This window comes from Quercus suber, unplaced genomic scaffold (assembly GCF_002906115.3).
Source record: "Quercus suber isolate HL8 unplaced genomic scaffold, Cork oak 2.0 scaffold_59, whole genome shotgun sequence".
In the NCBI taxonomy this organism is placed as follows: domain Eukaryota; kingdom Viridiplantae; phylum Streptophyta; class Magnoliopsida; order Fagales; family Fagaceae; genus Quercus; species Quercus suber.
Window position 1 is genome coordinate 100,778 of NW_027069524.1, and position 17,913 is coordinate 118,690.

At 32.5% G+C, this 17,913-nt stretch overlaps 1 protein-coding gene and 1 long non-coding RNA gene across 3 annotated transcripts; one reads left to right on the forward strand and one right to left on the reverse strand.

Moving 5' to 3' along the window:
• Nucleotides 1-4,781: 4,781 nt before the first annotated feature.
• On the forward strand, nucleotides 4,782-10,701 carry LOC136067117 (uncharacterized). Of its 2 annotated transcripts, XR_010628634.1 has the most exons (5): nucleotides 4,782-6,214; nucleotides 6,878-6,961; nucleotides 7,032-9,099; nucleotides 9,513-9,895; nucleotides 10,029-10,701. It is a non-coding gene; the product is annotated as an uncharacterized LOC136067117 (long non-coding RNA). The 2 variants fall into 2 exon arrangements; XR_010628633.1 differs by having other exon boundaries at nucleotides 4,783-6,961.
• LOC112025225 (GEM-like protein 5) lies at nucleotides 7,938-10,671 on the reverse strand. The gene is made up of 3 exons (XM_024057888.2): nucleotides 10,251-10,671; nucleotides 8,714-8,988; nucleotides 7,938-8,347 (listed from the first exon to the last, which is right to left on the reverse strand). The coding sequence occupies exons 1-3, from the start codon at nucleotides 10,669-10,671 to the stop codon at nucleotides 8,144-8,146; spliced, it is 900 nt and encodes a 299-aa protein (XP_023913656.1). The 3' UTR covers nucleotides 7,938-8,143.
• Nucleotides 10,702-17,913: the final 7,212 nt, after the last annotated feature.

Below are 17,913 nucleotides of genomic sequence, written 5' to 3' on the forward strand. Positions count from 1 at the left end.
AGTTGTGAAACTTTATTCCACACCATCTCCAATTGGTAAATTTTGATGGCCCTACATTTCTATGCTTGATTTGTATTCCCATTGTTTGGATACACCTTTTGAGTAAAACAATTCTTCTGGTCCACAGTGAGTGTTAGTAGATGTAGATCATCATGGACCATTTCAAATTTAGCCAAGATCCAAAAGAGGACTCTGGGTCTAGGCTTTGGTAAATATATATATATATATATATATATGACCCTCAAGTTTTGTTATCAAATCCGTTGACAACAACTTGACATACATGACTTCGGAAGAACATAGGGTGTAATTTCATTACCCAAATTTCATTAGTGGTATAAGTATGGCCGACTCTAGGACTAGCACCTTATTGGTTAGGGTCCTATAACGAAAAGACTCCAAATTTGTGAATATTTATGGAATAATAATAAAAGCATATGTTTGTTGCGCTCTCTCATCCACCTCCAAAATCTCAAAGGCTAATGTTAAATCAACCCAGTTGAAATCCTAAATTATTTTAACCAAAAAACATAAAAGAAAATTGTATGTCAAATCATCATTAAAAATCAAATTCTCAAATGACTCGATATTTCAATTTTTGTAAGCCAGTTTTCCATACGGTAGGTTCTCAACATTAGTCACCTCTCTCAACATGAATTAAAATTAAAAAATTGGATTTTAGCTTGACTTCTCCATGCATTACCTTACCCATCGTAAAATAAAACTCTTTTTTTGTTAAGAAATCATAAAATTTCACGTTTTTTTGTTAAATTTTATTTATGAATCATGATATTTAATTCTTTTTAAGAAAGTAATCTTGGTTTGGTAATTAAATCTCAAATAATTAATTAAATCTTAAATAAGATCTCTAAATAAATTTGTTACCAGCAATATACAAAATAAAAACAAATGATGAAAGTACACGTTTGTCTTTTAAAGTTTGTGGTTGTTTTTGTTTTGGTCCCTCACATTTTGAAATTTTTACTTAAATCATTTATATTTGATTTTTTTTTTTTTTTTCATATTGACTTTGTCATCCATTTCTGTTAGTAATTTGATCATTAAGTGCCAAATAAGTCGCATATATTAAAACATATCACCCATATAATACTAAGTTTTATTAGATTACTAACGAAAAATGATAGCATAGCTAATATGAAAACGGAAGCAAACATGAAAGACCAAAATGAAAATTTTAAAACGTAAGTGGCTAAAATGAAAACAACTTCAAACTTTAAGAGCAAAAATGTACTTTAGTTTTTTTTTGTTTTTTTTTTAAAAAAATTTGATAGAAAATTTAGATGAAAATATCATAAAATGAATAAATTCATAAAAAAGAGTTAGAAGATAATGAAATAATAAAAAATAAAAATGCCAAGGACCTTATAACTGAATTGACACATTTCCATGTACAAGGTGCATGGAAGTCTAAAGGAGAAAGGATTTGCTCTACAAGGTTACTAGCATGTTGTAATTATCTCCAAAAAATAAATAAATAAGTAAACAAATATAACAATGGAAATATTTACAATGATGTTTATACATATAATATAACAATTATGGATTATATAAAAAGACTAATTTTTTTTTTCTTTTCAAATACATATATTGTTTATAAAACTTTATAAACAATACATGTTATAGTTATTTCTAAAAAAATTCAAAATTGAAATTAATATAATCCTATTTAAGATTATATCATAAGAAGAAAAAATGGATCAACCATACCATCATTTGAGAATGACATATTAACAAAACCTAAATATAAAAATTTCATTAGTAATTTTTTTACATCTCAAAAAGAAAAAAAATTAGATTTTGAATAAAAAATTTATAATAAAATATTTTAAATAAATTTTATTTAATTGATCTCTAAATCTTAAAAAAAATTTACTTAAAATTGTCACGTTTAATGATAATAGCTTAATTTTGCATATTTAGATCATTATTAAAGAGCATTGTTATACTTATTTTGTGTTAATGCTAGCATTTTATATTTGATTTTGAAATAACACTAAATAATTAATTTGTGATTAAAATAAATTTTAATATGCATGAATATGTCTTTTGTAGGAGGTTGGAATTGATTATAGTAAGTTTTACCAAGAAAGGCACAAGCAAATATGCGTAATAAAGAAGGCTAATGGACTAAATTTTGATGATAACCATAATGAAGTTAAAGAAGGTCATTCAATTAAATTTGAGTCAAAATGGAGTAAGGAATTAGAGAAAATACACTAAATCCAAGTCAAACTTGGATTAAAATTCTAACTTGCACAAGCCTAACTATTTTAAGCATAACTTTCTACTCAAATATTAGCTCAAATATTAGATTGCAATGATTCAAGTTGGGCTAGAAGATAACTCGGAGGGCTAAAACTTTGTGATTTATGAAAAATCCAATTTTGACAAAATAAGGGGTTAAAATAGGTGGTTAGGTGGAGCTTGAAAATTAGAGGTTTTTTCTGAATGAAAATTCTCCCTATAATAGGATTTCTTGGCCTATTTAAAGGCTCTTTACGTCAACTTCAAGGGAGAGCATCCTTCGAATAAAATTAGGTTTTTCTTAGAGTTTTCTTTAATGTAATGACTTACTAGAAACCTTGCTAAGGTAAGGGGGTGAAATCCAACATTCTATTGGTATGTTCTTAACAATATTTTGAGAATTTTGATGCTTAAGTTTTGTGTTTTGAATAATTTCCTATGTAGAAAAGTGGTTTATTTTTTATAGTTATTTAAATTAACATAGACCTTGGGCACATTAAACACTTAGGATTCCCCGTGAATCAATTCACTAGTTTTGTCTTGCCTACAATTAATCAAATTCATAGAACTAGCTTTAGAAAATTAATTCTCTTATGTTCTTATTGCTAAATCAATCAACTATAATCATCCTTCATATGAATTCTAGTTGAGTTAAAAAAATCATATTGTTAGAACTAGCAATAGATATTGTGTATGAATCCCTAAATTTGAGTGTTTTAAGATATTATTGTTTTCCTCAATTTAATTTACTTTACCAACCAAATCTTAATATCTTTTCAATTATATTTTATTTTATCTTTTAAATTGATAATCAACTTCATTCCTTGTGAATTCAACCTTGGATTTACTGAATTATTATTTCACTACAATCCTACACTTGGGAACATTATTGAAGTCACAACATTTAGGTCTCAAGCAATGTCAAGTTAGCCTAGTCATGCATATCCCATCTCGGCCTAATATATATTTACTATTGGTTACCTAGATACCCTCTTGCACATATTTTTCATAATATATATTTACTATTGGTTACCTAGATACCCTCTTGCACATATTTTTCATAGAATGTTAAGTGGCATTTGTGCATAGGGAACAAATTGGATATTTTTGAAAAGCTTTTGTAACACTTAGTATTAACCTAAACCTCAAGAGTGAATTGTGTATGTTAGCTTAAAAAAAAAAAAAAGGTTATGGGGTTTTTATTTTTGGCCGGGGTCATGGTTTTTTTATTTATTTGTTATTATTTGTTGTCAACTTACGCGATAGATTTGAAATTCTATTAGATCTAACCAAAAAAAAAAAAACAAGCGAGAAAGTTTATAATTTTTTTTTTTTGAAGGCGAGAAAGTTTATAATTAGATTGCATATCACTTCATAAACTTACTAACCTATATCCCAAATGAAAGATTTCCTCAAAAAAAGAAAAAAGAAAAAGCCGAACGAAAGAGTTAAGTGGGCTAACGAAGTGGTCGGATTAGGATTGGGCTCATGAGCTGGGCCCAAGGTCCCCATTCTTGAGTTTTGATGATTGCAACGCTTTCCTTATCCTGATTCCTGAAGCGAAAGCCTTTAACCTGTAATGGTTGATTGCTTCCAGAATGCCCCCAATCTCAAGTTTTATACTCTCAAGGCAAGATCTCTGCTTTCCCTTTTTGCTCAGAAGTCATAACTCATAGCCTTTGGCCAAAATGATCGTAGAATATTGCATGTCTCATATAATTTTGTCAGACTGATTTTTCACGTACCGCCTACAAAGTGTTTGAGGAAATGCCAACTCGTACTTACTTAGTTGCACTACGCTGTACTAGAACCCCAAAAAAAAAAAAAAAAAAAATGCCAGTATCAAGAAAATAAAATTTCTTTCACATCCCTCCATATAAAAATGAATTTACAGACACGGCCAACCATTCATGTCTTGCAATTGTGAATATTGTTATTCTAGTGGTGGTCTTTTTTACATGTTAATGAAACATAGAGTTTAAGAAGAATCCCTTTCATCACAATGTTTTTACTTATAAATTTTTTTATTATTATTAGTTTTTATGGTTGATTCAAACAAGTTGTTTTAGATTAGAAGCCTGTTATGGTAGATTTAAATAAGTTAATTTGGATTACAATGCATTATGATTTGTTTTATTGATAGATTATAGGAAATTGGTCTTGTTAATGATTTGTTTTAACTTTACTTGGAAATCAGTCTTTTATACATTCAAACGTGGACAGTGAATGAAGATGAGGCATGATTCCCAAATTATAAATTGTTAGCTAGTCTAACTTTGAGGTCTGGGTTCCTCAAAGCAAACCTCTCTCTACTTATCTCTCTTAACCAAAATAGAGAAAAATAAGTAGAGAATAGTCAAGGAAATTGACCCACCAGCCATAAACCGATTCATTGCTCGATCCGTTATGTTAGCCTCATAAAAAATGACATTAAAGCCAGGCTTGGAGGAGCGATGGCTGGGATGGTTGGAGAATGCAATGAATTCTTTAGCTGCTAGTCAAATGAAAATATTCAAGGATATGAAAGAGAAGTTCATGGCCTTGAATGCAGGCTTTGACCAGCTCACCAACTATTGTGTTTTTTTGTGTAAGGAGAGAACTCCTATACTTAACAACAACAACAACATTGGAGGTCAAGTAAGTGCAAATGAAGAAACAACTCGAGATCACCCAACCATTTTCATACTTCCCTAAAATGGTAATATTGGGCTTCCCTCGTTTTAACACAATGGAAGATCCCACAAGTTGGAATTGTAGACTGATCAAAACTTGAAGTTCATTGAATGCTTAATGATGAGAAAGTATCACCAGAATCATTTAGTTTTGAAGATCCAGTGATGGTTTCAACTAATGATCCAAGGAGTTTCAATCAATATTTATTTACTTACATTGATAGGTTGTGATGTTTTGATTGCCAATTGTTGAGAATAATGGATCCCATTCTTGAAAGTTTTCAAATCCCTTACAAAATTAATATTGTTCAAAAAATGCTATTCTAAATGATCTAGATGCCCCTATGAATAAATTGTGGATTAACTATAGATTTTTAAGGAGCTGAAAGAAGTTTTTTCTTAGAAGGAAGTCATTTGTCTTATGTGAGATCTTGATTGTATTAACCCCATAGTACATTCCCTATGTACTTGGGTTTGCTTTGTTTTCAATAAAGTTTTCATTACTTACTAAAAGAAATGACAACTGTTTGTAGTTTGTATGCTTGATTCAAATAAGTTAGATTAGAATAGAAATTTTTTACGATAGATTCAAATAAGTTAATTTGGATTCGAGAGAGAATTTGATTTGGTTAGACAATGTGTGGTTGGTAAAAAAGAGGTCAGTTTTTAGCAAGGTATGAAAGGTATTGTCCAATATTCAATATGATTCTACAAAATCTAGTTTTATTTAAGTAACTGATTCTAGCCAATTGAAATGATTTTCTGATAAATCCAAGCATCAACTAAGTTAATTTGGATTAAGATAAGTTATGATGAGTTTTATTGATAGATTATTGGAAGTTGATTTTCCCCTTAGTTGAAGATCAATTTTGTACAAATTCAGTTGTGGACAATGAATAAAGATAGTCAGAGTTTCCCAAATTACAAATTTTTAGTTAGTCTAACTTGGAAGGTTTGGGTTTCCTTCAAAGAAAGGCTTATTCATCTGATTTCTTTGAACCAAAATACAGAAAAGAACAGAGTTGCCAGAAAATTAATACACTGCTTGCAAATCAATACATTACTCGATTTGTAATGAAAGTTTGTAACAATTTTTATTTTCACCACTCATTAGCAAGAATAAAGGGAACATTCTATAATGCTTATGCTAACACTATATTTGGCTACCTTATCTAGATTAACAGTTTAAAGTAGCATCAAGAGAAGGTTTTGCCTGATATATTTTGTACTAGAGTGGAGCAATTGTTGTGGGTTTGCTGAGGTGAAAACAGGATCGAGTATGTATTTGAGCCATTAAGTTCCTCTGTCCTTGTAATTTTTTCCATTGATAGTGAAAGTGGTATAGTATGAATCATGTAAACAGCTTATTTCATGATCTTTGCTTTCCCCTAACATGCTTTATTCTAAAACAGTAACTTGGATTCCTGTGATACATGAAATCAAGAAAATAAATGGGTGTAGCGCTCAATTTTTTTTAGTAGTTTTCAGGAGGCAGGAGCTAGCCAGCATCAATGTTTGAGATCAATACTTCCAAATAATATTCCATGTCTTCAAATGTTTATAGTTCCTCCACCAATGTAATTAATGTGTGAGTGAAAATTTTGGTGCATTGGTCTTAATTTAGATGTTAACCAATATACAACATGGCATACAGCTAACCTAGTTCATTTTTTAAAGAATTCATTTGATTCTGCCTCCTGAGTTTTTCTTCATTATGCATTACCTTTCAGCATGTCTCAGCAATCTTAGAACAAAAGTTTCCTGACCTCTGCTTCCAATGCGTTTTGGTAACTCTATTTCATTATTGCCTTTTAAGTGATGAATAGCTTTGCTATTCCTTGCTTGCCTCTGTAATCTTGTCTATTCTCAAAAGAAACAAAGTCCAATAGCTGAGACATATAGAACTATTATATGCGTCATAGTGCAGTTCTTCTCCGCAGGATCTTTGACAGAGAGGAACTCCAATGTTCTGAGTTTGTGCTATGATTTATCTTCTTGCTTGCTTCAGCTAGGCATGTAAAAAGGTACTGATGTTCTCTTCTCTTCTTTCATGCATTAACACCTAGTATGATGCTGAATTTTGTATCTTATCAGTGTTATGTCATCACATGTATGATCAACCTGGAAACTTCAGTGTATTTAAATGACTGCTCAGCCAGTTATTTGGCCATTCGACATGCTTTTTGTGTATGGAGGTAAAGTTTAATTTCTTATCTATTTGAAATCAGAAAACTTGAAGATTAGATGAATGGTATCCAGAATCCTCGAATTAGGTCAGTTGATGCTGTGAAAATCCTTTGAAGAGTCATTTGGTAGTACCCTAAAGATTAATTTAATTGAACTATAAGATGTCTCAATCTGCTTGTCATCCATGAGTTGATATTGGAGAACCAAGGGCATCCATGTTCATCTTATGAGCTTAAAACATGAATCTCTGAAATATGAGACAGTGTAAATTGAGTTTGACATTGTCAAAACTCAGAAGCCTTTTTGATGCTGGTGTAATAACTCCTCTCTTATGCTGCTCTTAGCCATGTAAGAGTATATGGCTAAGTAATCTTAAAAGTAATTTGAACAGTTTTAAAGTGATGGCGTAGAGACAATGTTTGCCACTCCAATATCTCTCTGCAATTCTAGCTGTCTTGTACCGACTAATAGTAAATTGGTCACTGATGCTCTCTGGCTACATATTTTGGTAGATTATTAACTAACCTTCAGATGTGTTCTGGCTTCTAATATGACCACCCTTTATATCATTTGGAAACTTATATGAATAATCAAATTTTTATAAATTGGAGCAAACATTAACCCTTCTTTGCATTCATGATGTTTAATCTGTGGGGAATAGTACAACTTTGAAATTTTTTTTTCCTGTTTGGAGTATGTGTTTTTATGCAGAAAAGGTTGTAGTTTTACTTTTATTGTATTGGAATTTGCATGCAAAAGAAGTCCAAATCTCCAACAATCAAACAATAAAACAATAATATACAGCCAGGCACAAAAGCATGTAAAAAATGTATAGTTTGGAACAAACAATATATACATAGACAAACATACAAAAACAATAAATGAAAAGGGCAGATGTGAATCACAAAAATAAGGCAGACAAACTGTTGCCTTTTATACATCCATGCAAACAGAAAGCAATAACAAACAGAACAACATCAAAATTTTGAAGAGGACAAAGGATCCAACAAGGAATGCAATTATCTGCCATCCAAAACTGCCTGTGCTGCTCTGAAATCTGACACACTGCTTAAGAGGTGATGCAATGCTTTCTCGAAATTAACAAAACCCATGAACCAGAAGTCATGACCATCAATAGTAACAATCTGAATGTACTTCTCTGGTGGATTTTCTCTCATGATCACAGGGTTGATTGTGCCTATATTTTCCAATGGTATCATAACCTGTTCAAGAAATGTATGTCATTGAATGAATAAGGATATTATGTAGTTAGATATATCACTGCATAGTAGACATATGTTAATGTCATTATTCTATTGACAGTTCTTGATCATATAGCGACTTGATATGAGGAAGGAAGTTGTAAGCTAACCCTCAAAATACTTTGGCTAACAGTTGGCTCTATTGGAACAATTGCCAATTGTATTGATTCATTTTGTTTTCAATCTTCTATTTTCTTCACTAGCCTAGCCCAAAATTTTGGGACTAAGGCGGTGTTCTATTTTGTTCACTATTCAATGGAGATTAGCGTTAACGATCATTTTAATCTCTACAACTTATTTCAAAAAATGTTGATATCTGTCTATTACCTTGTAATAGCTCCAAGCTTCTTGTCCTGATGGAGCAGTGAAAGACAAGGGGCGATCACTGCAGAAAGCCACATGAGCTGTTGACAGATAGAGTGTTCCAGCTACTGGGCCAGTAGACGTGGAAAGGTAACAAGCAAATGTCTTCTTTAGCTTCTCATTCGGATTAGTTGCAAAAGTATGCTTAAAGAGAGACTCAAATCCACCTTCTGTTATTGCTTTGGCTGTCAGGTTAACCTTCCCCCATGCAGCTTCCGATACAGATGGCCCAGTTTTAACTGCAATTTAGATGGAGATACATATTAACCACACAACCTTTTTCATCTTGTCTTTGATTAAGTATTTGGCTATAAGGAGAGCGGGAATGTAAGACTATTTCTGCTTCATAGGTGTGGTACCCAGCCAATTATGCTGCCCTCAAAGTTAGAACATTTTTCTTTTTGATTGTTACTTTGCTAAACTATGCAATCATCTATTTTATCAGCTGTGCTAGCCAATCATGGTTACCTTTTTAAACATATACACACTAGTTTAAGATGACTAAATGTTGCGAGTCTTAACTTATTTTGAAGAGTATTGGATAAATAATGATAGGGATATATTTTATTGATTCAAATAAATTAGTTTGCATTAGAATTAGTTAGATTAGTTTTTGATAGAATGAATTATGATTTTTATTGATACAGTATAGGAAGTGAATATTGATCTTTTATCTAATTGGAAGATGATCTTGTATAAATATATATGTTGACAATTAATAAAAAAAAATTGATGAGGATAATTTTTTGATTGATCGACACAGGGTGCCGAACCTTCCTCGCGTGCTGAACCTCCCTTGCATGATGAACCTTCCTTGTCTGATCATCGGCCTTACACCTAAACTGATCCCAAAGGGATGACCGATCCATGGGCCATCCGATCCAGGTTGATGATCCAACCCCAAATCCCGACGACCCATCACCTTAGGGTTTTCCATGGAACTTGTGTGGGGTCCAATCATGTCCATACATGAAAATTACTTGTGCATCATGATCAAAGATCCTACCGCACAATCAAATCTCCTATATATGAGAAGGTAATCCCAAGTATCTTGGGACCATTCTCTCTACAAGGAAATTCCCCGTATCAAGGGACTCGGGTTAGCTCTCCACTACTATATAAACAACAAACCATAACCCTTTTGAGGTACGTGAATTCTCTCTCACTTTTGCACTTTTGAGTTCTTGAAGATTTTTCTATCACTGACTTAATCTTCATAGGGTCTTTGGCTGGCACCTCACCGGTGTTCTCTAATTAGTTCTTCTCTTTTGTTCTTCAGGTACACCCATTGGCATTTGTGTGGACGATGACGATTTTTGTGCATCATCAAAAGTGATCATGATTTATTAAGTTACAAATCCTTAGCTAGTCTAACTTGGAGGTTGGGATTCCCTAGGACTAATACATTTTATCAAAATTTAGAGGTCTGGGTTTCATCAAAGCTACCAACAAAAAAAATTCAGCACATAAGACTAAACTTAGTTTAAGAAATTGAGCTTACGGTGGTGCCAGACGTTGCAGGCTACAGTCTCAGCTTTCCTGCTCCAGTTATTGAACATGTGAATCACAGGTTCCAAAGGATTATTGGTTGGCTTGTCCACAGGAGAGTAGACAATATAAGGTTGGTGGTAAATTTGTTGGTGGTCAGCAGCACTCCACAAAGCAGCCTTCTGGTTATCAGGGTGAACAGTAGGGACTGCTGGTGCTCCCATGACGTGAGTACCCCATTTCTTGGTCTCCTCATCTGATGGCGGAGTTGAAGATGATGATGTTGCTGCTGTTAATGGAGGTTGATGATGAGGCTGTGATTCATCTGTGTTTGTAGATGTACAAAAGGGGTTGTAGGACTCAGGTTCTTTGGGTTTGGGAGGTGATGTTGAAGCCGGTCGATGGGGATGTGTTTCTTCAGGTGTGCCTGTCATGGTCAATGTTTGATTGAATGGAAAGTAGATCACTAATTTTAAAGTTTTGATAGATGTTACCTCCTTAGCTAATTAGGCTGAGTTTTTATAGAGGAATATTTATATTGGTGAAATATTCTATACGCGGTCTTATTTGCTTTGCAATAAATAAATCATATGTTCAAAATCGGCTGTGTGGTGGATTAGGTTCACATCCAGATCCTTCGCAAGATCAACTTTCGAGAAGGGTGTATCCAAAAAAAAGACATGTTCGAGAAGGGGCATATGGGTCACAATGGATTGAAAATTCAGGTTCATTTGGGCTTGTTGACCAGTTGTTATCTGAGGAAACCCCTGGAAGCTACCAGTTCCCTTGAATGGCATGGTTGCTTCCATGTTCCAATTTATGAAGAGTCCCAGGTGCAGTACGGTACACAAAGGAATGTAATTTACATTCTACTTGTGGCTCTTTTATCATTGTAGATTTCATTTAGCCATGGAAATTATTTATTGTTGTTTTTTAATTTCCTTTTGACTTTGAGAATGGTATTGGCATTCAGTTTCCACCAATTAAGTTGAATTAACCTTGTCCCATTTAGGACGAGGGAAAAAAATCTGTGAAATCTTTGTATATGTGTCATTTGACTCAGTTGGAGTGTAAAATCAATGGATTACTTACTTTTGAGTAATTTAATTTAAATGGAAGCAATATGACAACAAGCCAATAACTATTTGCGATCATACTTTTGAGTAATTTAATTTAAATGGAAGCAATATGACAACAAGCCAATAACTATTTGCGATCAGCTCTCAACATGTCTTCTATCGTTCATCTCAAAAAAAAAAAAAAAAAAAAAACTCTCAACGTGTCAAAGTTTTTGACAATCTTCACTGCTACTATCTACTCTTCATTGCTTCTAAGGTGCTCTGGGTCCGGGTGCTTGGAGAAAGAGTGACATGAAATTGGTAAATTGCGACTTCTTTTTCTGGCATACATGTCATTTTCATTATTGTACAACGAAGGATGTGGGTTCAGGTCACTAATTAGTAAATTAATTATATATTTTTTTTGAATCCTATTCAAACTAAAATTCTATTTTAAAAAACTTCTAAACTTAAATCCTACACAACAAACCACATTTTCTTTCTTTAAAAAAAAAAAAAAAAACTATATTTTGACTAAGGGATAAGATTTAACACTAATTTAAAACAAATTTAAATTCTATTCAACCTATAAGTCTATTATTAAAAATTATAAACTACCACCGTATACCATTGATGTGATGGTCACTCCACAAGTATAAATGCTTGTAGAGTGTATGAGGTAAAGGTCGATGTTCAAATCTTCAAGAGGGTGCTTCAAACATATATACCATTAGATTAAGCTAAAAAAAAAAAAAAAAAAAAAAATCTAAACTTAAATCCCACACAACCCACATTTTTTTTTTCTCAAGTTACATGATTTAACAATAATTTAAAACAATTTTTAATTCTATTCAAACTAAAAGTCTATTATAAAAAATTTCTAAACTTAATCCAACATATGACAACCCACGTTCTTTTTCTTCAAGTTGCTTCTTATTAAATTAATATTTTATTAGGTTATTAAGCTACAAAACTCTTAACTAAGAGATAAAATTTAACAATAATTTAAATTACATAAAACTTTATTATCTAAGTTTTAGAAATTCAAAATCTACTCCAACTAAAAGTCTATTATCAAAATTTTTAGACCTTTATATAAATTCAGTCATGGCCTTTCGATATATACAATCCATCTTAACTAATAAATCATCCCTAAAATTAAATCCCAAACACAAACCCCATGTTGTTGAATTTTTTTTTCCTCCAAAATGTAACTTACACTTATGTTTTAATCTAATAAATTCATCTTACTTGTTGTTCTTTTCTTTTGAATTTGCATGCAGGATATTATACTAAAGGAAGTTTACTATAAAGAAGCAAAACAATGGACACACATTTAAGTTCGATTCTTTTATGTAAGTTTTTATTTATTTTTTAATATTCTCAAATTTGAACTCTTTTATGTATGTTTTGATTTTTAGTTTTGGTAATTGTATTTAATTTGTGAGTGTTGATTTTTTCAATTAAACTATCACTAAGAAAAAAATCGGTATTGAGGAACTATTTTATTTATTATTGTTTGTGTTGGCTAAGATATAGATCAAACATAACTCAAATAGAAATGATTAAACTTTCATATCTCATATTAAGAGATTAACACAAAATATAAAAATAGATAAACACTGATAAAGTCTAAAGACTCTAAACTCCAAACAACCAAAACTTAAAATAAATTTTTTTATTAAAATTATTTACTTATTTTATAGTTTATTATTACTATTTATTTAATAATTTAATTTTAATTATTTTAAAATTTGCAAACTTACGTATGAATTTTCATCAAGCCCTGCATCGCACTAAAATAATACTAGAATGATATATATCCAGATTCCAGAGCACATGTTACACCAAATACCACCCGATTACATGGGCAAAATGGTTTAGTCTACACCAAAAACTAATTGGTGTCTTGGTCTAATGATAGATAGCTATAATCAAAAGCAGACGCAAGTTGAAACTCTAAAAAAAAAAAAAAATTAAAAGGATCTACTAATTTCTCTTTGGTAGGCGGCATAGCATGGACCGACACATAAAGACATTTTAATGAGTTGGATGTATAAAGCCAACTGGGGATTGTATAAAAAGCCACCTGGGGATTTATTTATGACGTAAATGCACTTTTAGTCCCTAAATTTTGATTTTTTTCTATTTTAGTCCCTACATTTTAATTTTACTACTTTTAGTCCCTAAACCAATTAACGTGTGTTATTTTTGTCTTTTATGTCAGTCAACCGATAGAAATAGCTGAGGTGGCTGTCGGAGAAATTAAAATATTATAAAAAATGCCACATCAGCATCTAATTTTTTCAAAAAATAATTTATCAATTTTTATAATAAAAAAACATAATTAAAAACAATAAGAACACAAAAACAAACAAAAAAAAGAAGGAATTCAAAATCCTAAAATGGCAGAACACACAAGAGCACAAACCCAAAAAAATCATACAAACCCAGAAATCAATTACAGAAAAATCATAAAAGAATATTGTAATAATACTTGATTGCTTAACACAAACCCAGCTCAAACACAAACCCATAACCAACCCTTCCAAAACATTCTCAAACCTTCCTCTCTCTCTCTCTCTCTCTCTTCCAAAACTCTCACAAATATCTTTCAAACTCCATGGCTGGCCTCTTTCACTCATCACCGCTGCCACCACCACAATCAGCGGTGGTTTTTTCCTTTCTTTCTCTGACCGACCCTCTTCTCTATATCTCTCGATTCACTCAAACTCATACCCAAATAGCTCAAGCTCATCCTCTCTAGATTCTATCTCACAGATCGATGTATTTCTCTCTTAAATCGGTGTTTTTCTCTCTCAATTCAGTGGGTCTCTGTCAAATTGATGGGTCTTTCTCTTTCATCTCTCTATCTCTTTGCTCAGTGGTGGAGATCAAGATTGAGGTTGAGATAGATGGTTATGTATTCCGATGGTGGGTTTGTGGGTTGTGAGTTTTGTTGATTTAGGTTTGTGGGTTATGATTCTGATGAATGGGTTTTCAAGTTGGAGATCTGGGTTTGTGGATTTGTGGCAGATTGGTGGGTTTGTGGGTTTTTGAATTGGAGATCAGTGGGTTTATGGGTTTGTAGCGAAATGGTGGGATCTAGAGGATGGTGGAGATTAGTGGGTGTTCGAGTTAGAGATCAATAGGTTTGTGGTTCAAATTTCTGGGTATGCAGATCTTGAACAGCACTTGATCCACAAAAATGAGATGTGGAGGTTAAAGGGAAAAACAAAGGGATTGAGTTGGGTTTGTGTTGGTATGGTTGAGCTAGGTTTGTGGTTGAGCAATCAATTATAATATTACAATATTCTGGGTTTATGTTTGGTTCTAGGTTTGTTTTTCTATTCTTTGTGTTCTTATTATCTTTAATTCTGTTTTTTCTTTTTTTATTTATTTAAAATTGATAAATTATTTTTTTATAAAAAAATTAGATGCTGATGTGGCATTTTTTTATAATATTTTAATTCCTCTAGTAGCCACCTGAGCTATTTCTGTCGGTTGACTAACGTAAATGACGAAAATAACACGCGTTAATTAGTTTGGGGGCTAAAAGTAGTAAAAAGTGCATTTACGCCTTTATTTATTTATTTATTTATTTATTATTATTATTATTATTATTATTGTAGGGGTTCATTTTGTAAAGGTTCCCCAACAATAAATTTTTAGAGAGTGAGTTGAAGGTTTAGGCCCTAACAGACTAGCAACGGGATACAAATCACCTCCTTTTCATTGAAGGGGAGTGAGCCCAGTTTACAACTGAAGATAGCTCCTCGGCACTCGTCCGAGGAGACCCCTCTCCCTCAAGCTCACGCCCCCTTTTTTCCTTCTCTTCACTTTATTGCTTTGCTTGCCTTCCTTATATCCTTCTCCTTTCCTTCTGCTGATCATCCATCTGCCTCCTCTCTGACCTTCCGTCCCATCAGGGGTCTTATCTGTACTCAAGTGGCTTACCATGATCGATGTTGCCCTGCCAAGGGGTTACATCCCCATTAATGCGGCCAGGGGGGTTAGGTGAGCGCATTCAATACAGAGGTGACAGTTCACCTTAGGCTTACTCCTTCGTCATTCTCCTGTTGTCGACGCGTGGCACTGGGCCCTCTCCTCCTCGGATATTAAAGCGTCCTCTGGTGGGATGGCCCTCGTGTTCCCCCGAGGTCTCGGATGCCCGAGGACGAGCACTCCTCGGATATGATCCTCGGCAGTTGGTCTTCGCGCTTTCATCCTCGGACCACTCACGAATCCTCGGCATGGGCCTTTTGGGCCTGGCTTGGAGCGGGCTAAGGTTACCCGATTTTCTGGCCCCACAATTATTATTATTATTATTATTATTATTTTGATAGGAAAGTTGAATACTTTATTACTCAATTCAGTTCAACAATGATACATCATGGCGAAGAGATTGCTCAATAAAGCAAAGGGTTCTCTTCCAACCAAGCAATAAAATCAACAATACCAATAGCATGTTTTGCTAACAGATGCGCTGGTCTATTACATTGTTTACTGATATGGGAAAATTCCACATGGTGTAAAAAGCCACACAGGACCTTAATACCTAATACAACTGCTGCCACTAAAGAGGGAGGTGAGGTGTTACCACAAAGAGCATTATATACTGTCAAGGAATTGTCAGTTTGTCATTTAAAAATTGTCGGTTCTAGAATTGTTACCAAATCCCTATCCAAAGGGATCTATTTTTTGCCCCCGTAAATAGAGGATTGGTTATCATCCTATTGCTACTAACAACACTCCCTTTTGTTGGGTGAGAATGGGTTTATAGATTGATTGGATCGAATTTAACTGGGGAGTTTTTTCAACCCAACCTTGAGAGGATGAGAAATTTTCAAGCAACTCAACCTATCACACGTGTAGAAAACCAATCTAATGAATCGGATTAGGTTGGTGGGTTGTGCATATATATTTTACGTCTTATAAAAGATTAAGTCTTTATCAATTATTTAAACACTTTTTTCAATAAATTATTACAATTCATATAATATGCTTAAATTATATTCCAAATTTTCAAATTCTCAAAATACCACAATCAATCAAACAAACAAAAAATATTGAACATAAGAGTAATAAAATAAATTTATATACATAGTGAGTAGGGTTGTATAAGATGTGTTGAAAAAACTATCAACTTGAACTTGACCAAATCTAAAGCTTAAAATAAAATTTTAACCTAACCCAATCTATGAAAACCAATCCAAACGTCAAAATTGAGTTCATTGGGTTGGTGGGTTTGATACACACCCCTATGTGAGATATTGTTAATAGCGCCAATTTAAGTTCAATTATTTCATATTAGAGGTCAAATTGTTCAAACTGGTTGAAAATATATATTTTTTTTAGTATGATACTAAAACATGGTAAAATCAAACAAAAATTAAATGAAGCTAATCACAGCTCCTTGGTCTTTAGTGAGAATTTTCAAATTCTCAAAATACCACAGTCAATCAAACAAACAAAAAATATTGAATATAAGAGTAATAAAATAAATTCATATACATAGTGAGTAGGGTTGTATCAGATATATTGAAAAAACTATTAACTCGAACTTGACCGAATCTAAAGCTTAATACACAGCCCTAAGTGAGATATTGTTAATAGTGCCAATTTAAGTTCAATTATTTCATATTAGAGGTCAAATTGTTCAAACTGATTGAAGATTTTTAAAATATTTTTTTTAGTATTACACTAAAACATGGTAAAATCAAACAAAAATTAAATGAAGCTAATCATAGCTCCTTGGTCTTTAGTGGGAACTAGTCGCTAACTCATACTATGCATGAGTAAGTTCAACATTTTTATTTTTATATATTACAAATAAATAAAATGTCAACTGATTTCAACTTAATCATGATATAATATGATATATGTTATCTCTATTTTGAGACATTGTTATAATTCACAAAGAGAACACATGAACAAATAAATTAAGGGTAGATAATAACCTGAGAGTTACCATAGGTTTATATACAATTTCCATGTTAAATTTGCAATAATTTCAACAAAAACTCACATACAAATAAATAAAAAAATAATTTGTTTATGCTTGTATGCATGTATCTTTGTATGGTTGCACATTTTGCTAAGGGATTGTGTCTTTGTAAGATGTAGTCTCATTTTTCACCTCAAGACAAAGCAAAGTTAATTAAATCATGGTCCAAAGAGCAACAACAGTTGTTTTCAAGCTCCTAACAATGTTCTTTCTTTTCCATGGTTCCTTAGATACTCCCAAAAGTGCAGCTCACATGCCTTGAAAAATAAAATAACTTCTTATTAACTTCCTCAAAAAGTTACAAAGACCTTCTCATGAAAATGCCCATTTAATGGAATAACAGTCTTCTTTAGTTTTGCCAATCCATAGTTGTTTTTTTTTTTTTTTTGAGAGATTTTCAACTTATGGCGTCCGCTCCTGATGATAGTTCTTTATCATCAGACCAAGACACCAATCAGTTTTTGGTGTAGGCGGGGATTGAAACCCAGATCTCTTATACAACCATTAGAGACTTTACCAATTGAGCTAACTGGAACCCACTTGCCAATCCATAGTTGAATTTAGTAAGAAGTCACATTAAAGGCCATTGGGCCAAAGACGTTAATTTACAT